At 34.7% G+C, this 12,217-nt stretch overlaps 1 protein-coding gene across 1 annotated transcript in view; it reads left to right on the top strand.

The window, feature by feature from the left end:
* Nucleotides 1-12,217, top strand: part of RIMS1 (regulating synaptic membrane exocytosis 1) — a 307,545-nt gene that overhangs the window by 195,686 nt on the left and 99,642 nt on the right. Inside the window, 3 exon segments of the mRNA XM_036380202.2 lie at nt 4,924-5,083; nt 5,574-5,699; nt 9,657-9,719. Coding sequence (XP_036236095.1) covers nt 4,924-5,083; nt 5,574-5,699; nt 9,657-9,719 — 349 coding nt within the window.

Raw genomic sequence — 12,217 nt, 5'->3', positions numbered from 1 at the left:
AGAACTGGGGCTTTTTTTCCACTGCCAGTCCTTTCATGCATCCAGTTGAAATAAATAATTTTCCCCCTGTCAGGAAGCATTCAAAGTTGTCCAGCTGCATGTATTGGACTTTGTTCACTTCGCCAGCATTTGAGAAACTGAGTCTTATTGACATTTCTTTGGACTTCAGGCTCAGGTGTGCCTTTGAGGAATGCACAGATCTAAACTTTCTCAGCAATCGCTGTAGAAAATAGCAAGATTTAATTTTTAAAACTGGATTTTCAATTATCTGAGAGTCTCCAAGTTAAAAATTGAAGGGCATAGTGAGGAAGCTCCTTCTGAAGTCCACCCAATCAGAAACATTCTGCTAGCTCACTTGACCAAACACACGTTTGTCCATTTTGAGTTGAATTGGCACATTTGTTTGGCAGTTCTAAGTGGGGTTCAGCTGTTCATGATTCCTATGGGAAGTGGATATGCATGTAAGTGTGTGGGATTTGTTGGATATACAACCTGAGTTCTTTAAAGGGAGTTAGACTTTAGGCACAGGGACAAAGAAAATTTGAGTCATCTGCCACAAAGCTATGAAAGCCTAGACAATGTATGAAAATGTGTTTTGCAAAAAGACCTGAAAAAGTTTTCCAATCCCAATGTCTTTCAAATTGTTTGAGAACCTTAGGCACAGATTCACAAATGTGACTGGAGATCAAGTTCATGTATATTCACTTCTGCCCTCCTGTCCAACCTTCTTAACTTGCCTCATTGCTAAATTGTTAAGCCTTTGGACTGCTCCCTTTTTTTGCACAGAATGAGTACTGCAGTGTCTTCTCCCTAAAGTAAACTCCTTTGTTAAAGCTAAGCTCCATGCAAGTTCCTTGTTTTTCTGCAGGGTCTCTACCCCTGCCCTCCCCCTGCCCTTCAGTACCATGGTTCTCAAGAGAGTGCAGCCCAGCTCTTGTCTGGTTCAGATTTCTCACACATTCTCTTGCACAGCATGCACGTGGGAAGGAAGAGAAAATATCCACATTTCCCTTTAATGTAATATGGTGGTGCCCCATTTTGGAATAGCCTTTATTGGCTTCAACCAGATTAGTCTAGTTTTAAGATATCCTTCTCAAGGGAAGTAAGAACATCAAAATTGAGTTAACAACACTTGACATATAAGAAAATATTTCCCTTTGAAGACTTGTCCAAGCTGTAGGCTGCCAGCTTCTCCAGGAGAATCCTGGGGAAACAGTGTACAAGATTTTAATAATTTAGAGTAAACAGCATCCATAGCCTTTCTCCCATCCAATAAGAGTGACCTTGTCATAGAAGGAGATCAGGTTAGTCAGGCAGAATCTTCCTGAAAGTTATTAATTTTCTTTTTTTTCCTGAAGTATTGAGAGAAAAAAAGGAAGTTACTTAGCCCCCTTAATATCTCAAGATTTTCAAAAAGGTTATTGCTCATTTTCTAATAAATAAACACATGACTACAAAATGTAAAACCACAAAATTTCACTTCATCTCCATGCAAGCTAAAAACATGAAGGAAAATAGTTTTGCTAATTTAACTAACCTTGAAAATTCATAAAACTATAATTTCAAATGTTTTATCAATTGCTAAGGTAAATGTAGTATTAGAATTTAGTAATAACAAAGAAAACTATTTTCCTAGAAGTTTCAGCAGCTGCAAATAATAACTTCTTGTCAGTGGAAGATTGTTACATTAAAAATAGTACTACTTTAATAAATTCCAAAATATTTTAAGAAAAGTATTTTTCCCTTGTTATATCACTAATTAGTGAATCTTATCTTTCATGTAATTAGACCATCCTCATTTATTAGTAGTACCTTGCAGTGATATACATCTCCTTTTTTAATCAGCTCTTAGATATGTTCATAAAAGTTTATATCAACAGCTGAAAGCAATTTGAAGCTCAGGTTTAACAAAAATGATTTTGACAGGGTTTTTGTGGTATGCTGACATCCGTCTACACGAAGAAAATATTCTTTTAAGTCTCTCAACCTCTACATATATGAGAGATGCTCAAGTCTCTTAAGTAAGTTTGTGATCCTGAGCTGTTCTTACACCAGTCACTCTGTCTCTGTATTGTACTGGCCAGCCCAGTACTTCATAAGGGTCAGTGAAAGTTTTAATAAAATCTGAACATGTTTTCAGACCAATCTATTTAACCAAGCCTTCAGTAACTTCCTTAATTAAAAACAAAACAAAAAAGCTCTGATATACAGTTGGCAATATCCCCAGTTGTATTTTTAACAAGCTGCATTGTTTATTCTGTGGGTAACTCTTCAGAGCAGTTGATTTTTCTGTCACCTGTAACCTGTATAAATGTATTTGCCTTCCTCCTGTAGCAGCAGGGTGACATCAATACACTATCTCTTCCTTGTCTGTATTGTCTTTAAGAAAAAATAATATAATTCAGGTATCAAACATTTGCTAGATCCATTTTCATCATCCATCCTGCATTCATTTCCTGTCACACCTGACAGTTTCCCATGAGCAACTGAGAAACTTCTGCATAAATTACCATCAGCTTGGTTGCTGCTATCCTGCTGGTCCATGCAAAATTTTTCTCTGCTCACCCTGAAGAGCACAGAGCGTTTGTATTTGAGGATATGAGGAAATGTTACTGTTGCTGTCACTGTCATGGTCACTGAAGGTATGGGTGTGATGTGACCAGTTTGACAATTCTTGAATTAATACTTGGGATAACTATGAATTACTGTCTCTGTTCTGTCAGCTTTGTGTGCACACACTGCATAAATTTCAGGTATTGTTCCTGAGATAGCTTGGCTGTGCAAAGTATATAACATAAAATCATCTTTCTATACTAGACTTCTACAGGAGAATCTTATGTACAGTTTTTTAGGGAGACTAGAAATATTTTTTAAATTTAAATCTATATTTCATTTTCTAAACTTAAGTTGTATGTGTTTTAGTAGAATTGCTTAAAGATTGAAAAGATGTTTAGGATTTCTTTGGTTTTAGTGTTTAATACATGTAAACTGCTCTTCCTACTGATACAGATGACAGGATTTTTTCTAACACAAGCTTATTTGGAAAATTAATTATCTTTTTGCAAATGCAGCTTAGATTTAGTTATCCAGGAAAAGGGAACACATCCACCTTTTGTTATATATTTTCTTCCTCTCACAAAAGACCTAGACAATTTCTGCAGCAATCCTGGGTCATGAATCTCCATTGAAGTCCTGGGGGAGTCCCCCTTTTGCTTCACAATCTGCACCCAATCCTTGTCCTGAGGTCAGGGCGATCCTCATGTTTCTTTGTAATTTTATTACAGAACTCTGAAACACTTTTTTGGCAGCAACACAACATACCAAAACCTGCAGAACACTGGAGTCCTACTTTGTTAAAAGGTTGACAAACCCCAGTAGATAGTTTCATGCGTGTTGTCAATTTTTAGAGGCCATTTAGGGTGCATTGGTAAACTTTTACACATTTGGGGAAAAAAGTGTGAATGCTGCTTTGATGTTTGTGGCCAGGGTTAAACCTGCAGCTAAAGAAGTTATGAAATGTCATTGAATGCACGATCAAGCCTCATGCAGACTCTGCATACAGGGCACACTTTTAAAAGAGGGACTGTTTGTAATTTTGTAGAAGACCAGAGAAGAGCTAGAAGAATTATAAAAATTATATAAAATATGAAAAAAACCCTCAAAGTTAAAACCCTGTAGTGAGATCCATAAAAAGTGCAATTTATTTAATTTATTAAATTTCTCCAATTGACAATTGGGTGACAAAATCATAGCTTTTTCCTGCATGAAAAGAGGATTTCTGATAGAAGCTGTTTTTTTTTTTAGCTGAACAAAATCACACATTACAGTAACTTTAATTCTAGACAAATTCAGAGAAGAAAAACTATTATTTGGATAACTAAGTAAGAATTTGTAAAGTGATTAAAGGATGATTTAAGGGATGACTTTCTGTATCATTAAGGGATTTTCTGTCAAGGGATTCTTGTAATCTTATTTAAATGTCTAGAAATGAGCAAGTGAAGTCTCAGCAGATCTCCTTAGGTTCTTTTGGAAAATTAACAGGTACCTTTTGAAAGCTGTTATCTCACTAAGCTTCATTGTCTGTTTTAGGAAGGGAGTCGAAATGTATAACAAAGCTAAGAGTGTGCTACATAGAAAAAGTCACAACAATGTTGAAATATTGAAAGTGTGCTAACATTCCACTGGGTTTTTTTAATCCTATTTAAAAATACTATGTGATTTTTTTTTTGCTTAATCACAATATTTGGAAAAAAATATTCTGCACAGTATGCAACACCCAATATTCAGCACAATATACTCTAGATCCTAATAGTTTTTCTAGGTAGGTGGCTTTGGCCAAGTTCATTAGGAGAATATCTCTAATGGAAATAAGAGGCAGAAAGATGCTTTATATATAAGCAGCCCTGTGTGAGTCAATGCTGTTGTAGGCAATGACAGTCGCATAGATTATCAATCTTTATGGAATGCTGTTTACTTTACAAAAATTATATAGCTAGACTATAATAGCAAACTTGCCATTCAGATAAGATCAATTGTCATAGTAATGTCTTTGATTTTTTTTCTTGGCAGTAAGTAACTACTTTTAACCAATTTTTAGTTGAGGCAAACCTGATCTGTTTAGGTTCCTTTCAAATATTTCTTTATATACACAAAATACCCAGAATATTCTTCCCCAAGTAAGAAAACTGCTCCACATCTTCCAGTACATCAAGAAGTCTAATTTTTTCAGTCTCTGTACATGTAGACATTTAAAGGTAATGCTACTGATTTATTCTGCATGATACATCGGGATGTACAACAGCTGAGTGATGACCTGAAAGTTGTGTAAGCGTTTGGATACGTGCTCCTGGAAGTCTAGTCATCTGAATTCTTTCTAAAGACAGACCATTAGTTTCTAATTGCCTTTTGTTACCCTCTTGCCAGTAGGTTATAGGTCTAGTACTAGAGAAAGTAAATCCACAACGCTAACTGTGCCAGAGCAGCAGAGAACAACAACGCATCATCGTTCACGTTCCGTGTCTCCTCACCGTGGTGACGATCAGGGCAGGCCCCGTTCACGTTTACCAAATGTGCCATTACAGAGGTAGGCACCTCCAGTGAAACTCAACGTGCTTTCATGTTTGTATAATTGTTTGTGTCATTATTAACTTTTCTCTTGTTCAGGAATTTTTCACAATTTTAAAGCTTGGTTTTTCTATCTTAATTTATTACTGCAATATTTGAACTTGATATATGCTTTCATTATTCACTCAAGAGCAGTCATGGGATGAATCATAACTTCGTAAGACTTACCTCTTTTTACTCATATCTTCTCTGTGATTCATCATCTGTGTACCATAACTAATACATAGGTTTGGAAATTTTTTCAGTCAGTGGCAGAATCTTCTTTGAAGCTACTTAAGAATATTTGTAGGATAATAGTGGCATGTATAAATTGCATAATTTTTAATGGCATTCTTTCAGAAATCATGGATTAATAATTTATGATTAAAGAATTCCTTCAACCAGCTTGTACTGTGATCCATTGTTATTAATGAGAAAACAAGATTATCATACATGCTTCTGCTTTTCAGGAGTTTAGATGAAATTCATCAGATGAGAAGATCACGTTCTCCAACTAGACACCATGATGCCTCCAGAACTCCAGTTGATTACAGATCCAGAGAGATGGATAGTCAGTATTTGTCTGATCAAGAAAGGTACATTGTCAGCCTGAACATGGATAAAAGTTTAGAAATGTTGTCAGTTTGCCTAATTTTCAAGTTTTCATTAGAAATGTGACTAATAGCAATGGGGAAGGGAGAGAATTCATCCTAACTGATAGATCTAGTGCCGCTGTTAAATTGTCTTTACCCTTTCTTTTGGTAAAACTGTGTACTGGGTTGACAGTAATTGCAGGTATCTAGACAAATGATTCTTGTCTCTCTTTCCTAGGTATTCTACTGCTTTTTCCCAAATGAAGCCCAGAGATTTTTGCTAGAAAGCCATGCATCTTCATGTATGCTCTAGGCCTTCCTGTAATACCAGAATTTACCAGTTGTGCTGGTAAATTTACAAGCAAAATGCCAGACATTAACTCCTCCTAGCTGGGAGTTGGAGGCATGCTAATTTGAATTCATATGCTTATAAATTTTGGACACCTATGGGTACAGTCTCCCAGCATCTTATGTAACATTCTGGTGAACTTTGTACATTACCCAGGCATAGTAAGGATAGTTGCAGTACTAGTTGTAGGGTACAAAAATTTCCAGTCTTAGATATGTGACACAAACACATCTCTCCCTGTCATGGAGTGTCTACACTCAAAGAAGGCTTGGCCTCCCCTCGTAAGCACTGTTTTCAGGTATTCTGATAAAATGGAAGAAATTAGAATTTCTTTTTAGTTTAGACCTGCAAAAAAAGCTTAGAAAGCTATTTCAGATCAGCAGTTGTGAAAAATAATGACAGTCAGATTATCAATCTTTATGGGATGTTGTTTACTTTTAAAAAATCGTATAGCTAGACTTTAGTAGCAAACTTACCTTTCAGATAGGATCAAATGTCATAGTAATGTCTTTGATTTTTTTTTTCTTGGCAGTAATTAACTACTTTTAGAACTAAGTGTAACAGAATCTTTCCCTATAATCCAGTAAATTCCATATGGAACATACATTTCATAGTGACATGAAAAGACGTAAACATTAAACCATAAAAATCTCTGGAAATCTCTGGCCAGATTTGAAGCAATACAAAGACTGAATAACAAATGGCTCTTGCAGTTTAGCTAGTTCAGTTTTGTATATGATCTTGCCTGTTTTACCTTTGTAGTGTGGTAACACAGGTGTGGGAACTATTGAGTAATATGGTACATTTAAAAATTCAAATAGGCAAGAAGTGTGTACAGAATTGACTAAGTTGGATTTTTGCACTGAATTTTCTTTCAGAGGTGAATTAAAATTGTTTTTAAGTATAGTAGTCAGATTTATAGTTAGGCTAATTCAAGTAATGTCCACTTGTTGCTGGTTTTTTCTGTTTTTTTTTTTTGGGGGCAGTGATATATTCAAAAGATTTCTGAAGATATTGCATTGATTTGTTATTAATCAGATTGGAAGAGAAAAAGGCTTTAAAAAGTAGCTTTTGTCAGTATAAATATAGACAGCTGTCTAGAAATTTCTCTTTTAGTAAAGCCTCAAACCTGGACATAACTGGTGATATATCCATGGATTATGGCTGGAGAGGAGCTGGGTTTACCCTGAGCCTTTCCTGGGGATGAGCAATGGGCTTCTGGATTTGTTTAGAGTCTTCAATTCTTTTCAGTGTTCACAAAACTTTTTTGGAAGTTTAAAAGTCAGACATGAAAGATGTACGTGGCTTATTTGCAGGATTTAAAGATGGGTCCATGTACTTGTGTTCTTGAATAATAATCTTGTATGCAGTGGTCTCCTTTTCCCCATTTTCCTTTTCATCTTTTCCTTCAGATTTCGTCAGTTGTGAAGTCTGTTTAGTTCTGGCTGGTTTTGCCAGCTTTCAGTACAAAAGAATAGCATCATATGAAAGATTCGAACCAGGTTTTGTTAAGAAAGATCCTCTGTCACATCCAAGAATTAAAAAACCCAACATCATTAAATATTATGGATCAGTATCAAGAGTAGTGTAGATATTATGTGTTGTGCATACTAAACCCTTCACCTAAACAAGTACATTCACATAGATATCTAATGTAAACTTGACTTGAAAGCTGAGGAACTACCCAATAATTGCATGCCAGAGATTACAGTTGCTGATTCGTTTCAAAAATTTTCTCAGTTATCTGTTAATGGTTCAAAATCAATATTAAATCATAATATAGGTCTTTGTAAAAATAGGTACTACCACTCTCTTACAGAAGCATCTGTTGCAATAAGTTTCCAGTGGAACTTAGTTGCCCACTTCAGCAGTATTATATATATTTATATACATATATACATACATATATATATATATATGAATATATATACACTTTTAGGAAAAGCCTTTTATTAGGAAACCATTATTCAATTTTCAAAAGAATGACACTTTTTTTTGTGTTTCTTTTATTCCTAAGTAAAATCTCTTAATTATGAGTGTAGAAAACATTTGTTTAAGAATAGTAATCTCTATTTTAAATGTCTCCCAAAACAGAATTAATTTATCAGAGAACTGCATATTCTCACAATATTGGTAATCTTCTTGATGGATTCTTTTACTCTTTTTTTTTTTTTAACTAGAAAATTTCATGGTGAATTTTTTATTTTATATCACTTTTCAGGATGACTTTTTTATCATTGTTTGCTTTGGGCCAATTACAATAGATACTCTTTGGCTTAGGAAAGGTAAATATTAACAAAGTACCCTATGATTTAATGTGGACTTTGCATCTACTTTGCAACTCTAAATAAAATAGTAACTTTTTTCCTAAAATCCATAGTTTTTAATCTGAAAAGATGCATATAAATTCTGTCTGAGTTTATGAATAGAAATTTGACTTAGAAAGAAAATTTAAAAATTCAATTCAACCCTAGTTTATATTGTTGCATCAAGCTAGCAGCTCCAGATGTAATTAAATCTTACATGAGTCACAAGCCATTATTTCAGTCTGCCTTGTTTAGAATTTTAGGTAAATAATGCCTGTAGTGTATCAATGAAATGCATCATTTTATAATGACATGAAGTGTGAAACACATTGAACAACTGCTACTTTATCTGTCTTGTAATATTTTCTCTCTTTTTTTTTTTTTGCCATAGTACTTCATGGGATTCCCTGCTTCTTTTAAAATTAGCATGTTTCCATGAAGCTTACCTTTAATTTCATATTTACAATGATAGGAGTTTTGGAGCTTGCTCTTTCTGATTGTGTTGAAGTGCATAAAACTACAGGCTTATTCAAGGAATATTTCATATCATAGTCATATTTACCATAGGCATAAATATGCATTAATTTTACCATCTTGCTGGCTATAGTATGTGTTTGCTTACAATATAATTAAAATAGAATAGATAGCTGATTTTCCTCAATTTGAGAGAATAAGAAAAAAAAGTCTGATGGCTGATTAGTTTTTTTATTTGTTTCTTTAGGATTATCATTACAAAAACCTTTTAAGAGCTATGAGTCAGAATTTCTGTTTGGCCCAACACAATATTTCAAATGAACATATATTTTTGATTTTCCCTAAAGGGTGACTGGTTATTCTTCCCATAAACCAACCTGCATTATGTCATTATCAAACCTTCACTGCTTTTACCTGTATGATTTTGTAGCTTAGGAAGCCACAAAACCCAACACAAAGCAAACAACAGACATCTTTCTTTTTTTTCCTAAAGCAGTTCTCCATTAATTAGTTCATGAGACAGGAGGTTATTAGAAAACTGTAGCCATTTTATGTTGCTTCATCGTGAAGAGCTCTGAAAAAGTACTTCTGAATTTAAACGAAAAATATCACAGAAGGAGGTGCCACACTAAAATGAGCTTGTTGAAAATGAGTTATTACATGCATTTTTTGACTCATATTTTGAGACATGCAGTCTTATCAGACTATCTATCTGGGTGAATGCTTCTCATTTCTTTTGATGTTTTCATTTGCTTATCATTGGCATAACCCATGTCATCTAATGCTTCATAACTATATCTGTTTCACTCACCACCCATCCTGTCTGTGCAGTGAGCTTCTTATGCTGCCCAGAGCAAAGCGAGGAAGAAGTGCAGAGTGCCTACACACCATCAGGTAAATACAGGAGTGTGGGAATCACAAACACACCTGCTTAGTTCTGCCCACTTTGTGTGCCCAACATTTTCTCCATGGTGTATTTAGACCCAGTACATAAAGAACTTCCCAGTACATTGTGATCCAGATGTCAGTCGTTCTTTTTTTGTTTGTTTTAATTTAGATTCAGATGTGTGTATCTGTTTTTGAACCTCAGTAGTAAGGACTAAAGTAGTTGAAGAAACTTTGGTTTTGCAGTTGTATTTTCTGGTAGATTTTCTGTCTAGTCACAAAAGTCCTGATCTCCCAATGCATGAGCATTGTAATAATTTCAAACATTGGTTTTTTAGTTGGTTTTGTTTTCTTTTATTTGCATTTTTATGTTTATATAACAGCCATGCACAATTAAACAGTCTTTGCTTGTTGTGACACCTGATCTCATGCTGATTTAGTCACCTGCAGAGGAATAAATCCTGTTGTACAAGGGCTTACTGGAAGTCCTAGATTTGAGGGGTTTTGTATCACTTGTTTTGGCATCTAAAAATTGTTCTATAAATTGGATCCACATGTAAACTTTGTAGTTTGGGCCCATCTTCAGTCTTCTTTAATCTCTTGTTTCAAAGCTAGGAGCTCCCTGTCTTACCACTTTCCAGAGTTGTGAAACTAAACAGGACTGAAATATCTTTATCTAAAAAGTGAAAGTCTGCTCCCCCACCTTTTTTACCACCATGTCTGTCAACTGTGTTAAAAACCCATGACATTGTGTAGAACATTTGTCCTTTACCATAAATGAAATTGTAGGTTGAAGTTAAAGTAGTTAACCATTTAACTAAGTCAGCCAGGTGGTTATCCTTTGTCCCCTCAGGATCTGGGTGTTGATGAGAGTTTTGTGCCAGTGCTAAATGTTTAAAATCACCAAATGTTAAACTATGTTGTCTAGTGCTATTATTCTTTTATTTAGTTTAGGATTTTCTCTTACAAAGTACTGTTTATTTTTTAAATGTCTTGGATTGCTTTAATTCTCATTATCAAATTTGAAGCAGTATTGAAGATGCTGTGATACGGTTTTGTTATAAAGCCAAGTGGTATTAAAAATAGTAAATAAATATGTAAGCTTTCAAAAAAATCTGCATCAGGGAAGCTGTTAAATTAAGTTTTTGTTATCAGTAGAAATATTCTCATTCTTCTACTTCGGCTAAAAAGACTTTTTCATCAAGATTTTAATTTTAGAATTTATTAATTTATTTAACTTCTTGTTATTTTATGTCTTTGTCCAGCCATTAGCTTTCCAATAGCTTTACAAATCTACCAAACCAGTCTGGTCACAGCAAAAAGTTCTGCAAAATTTTTTCTAAGTTGTGTCCTTTTTGTAAGGACAGCAATAGAGTTAGGTAATAGCTACACTGAATTCAGAGCCTACAGCACTTCCTTGCTTTTTTCTTTATTCCATTTATTGCTACAGTATTTTTGTGATCAAAAAACACCAAAAATCACCCTTTAAAAGTAATAGTAGGGGTATACTGTAAACAAGGATGATGCTTAAAATAATGTATTGAAGATGAATAGAAAAATGATAGATGACAATAGATTAATTCTTCTAAATTTAACTCTGAGACTTATACACCCCAATTCCAACTAAACTGCCAATACACATTATTGAAAGAATAGTTTTGAAAACAGTTTCAGCAAAAATTTGTTCTATGCCATCTTCTGTCCTTTCTTATTTCTAGTGACCTGACATTTATTCATGTTAGAAATTTTTAAGGCTTTATCCTTGTTTTCTAGTCAGCTTGCTGAACAATGGTTTAATTAGCCTTGAGACAGCTTCAGCTTAAAATGGGAAAGAAATGTTAATGGCTTCATGTTAAATGAAAGAAATTAGGTAGTCCAAGCTACAGAGTTAAGATATATGGTGAGTTTAATGGAATACCAGTTTGAAATACTAGTCCTAGCTATCCATCCTGTTGCTCTGTATGCAATTATTAACTACTAGAAATGGTGGAAAGCTGTGTACCTATGCTATAGATCATGAGTTGCCACATTCCATGTTTTAGATCCCCCCTACTTTTATTGGTAACATCTGCCCATGTGCCAGGATTGGCCTGATGGCAGCCATTCCTTTTTTCCTCCTGTGCAATGTTACAGTGACCTCTGATAGAGAATTCACCAGTGGTGACCACTAAACCCATACAAGAAGAGTCAAAGCTCCTTAAATCCTTTAGGGTTTTACAAACACTGATGTTTCCAGGCAGAGAGTTGATTCATCTGTCTGTGACACAGCAAGGTTTCTAATGTTGATCTGCTGTGCTTTGGCCCAAGGCTTAACAGGAATGAAATGTCTTGTCAGGACAGACTGCTGCAAAATCCTCAAGCCTGCTGGTTCTTCTCCTAGTAGTTCCATAGTTGTGCCCTAGTAGGGTATATGGAAAATTGTTAGAATGTTGTTACTAACCCTTAGCCATTAAATGGCCATAATTCTCATTCAGCAGCCACTGTCTGCCTTTAAATTTCTCTCTTGT

Source organism: Molothrus ater, chromosome 3 (assembly GCF_012460135.2).
Source record: "Molothrus ater isolate BHLD 08-10-18 breed brown headed cowbird chromosome 3, BPBGC_Mater_1.1, whole genome shotgun sequence".
NCBI classification, from domain to species: Eukaryota; Metazoa; Chordata; class Aves; order Passeriformes; family Icteridae; genus Molothrus; species Molothrus ater.
This window is presented reverse-complemented; position numbering and strand designations above follow the sequence as displayed.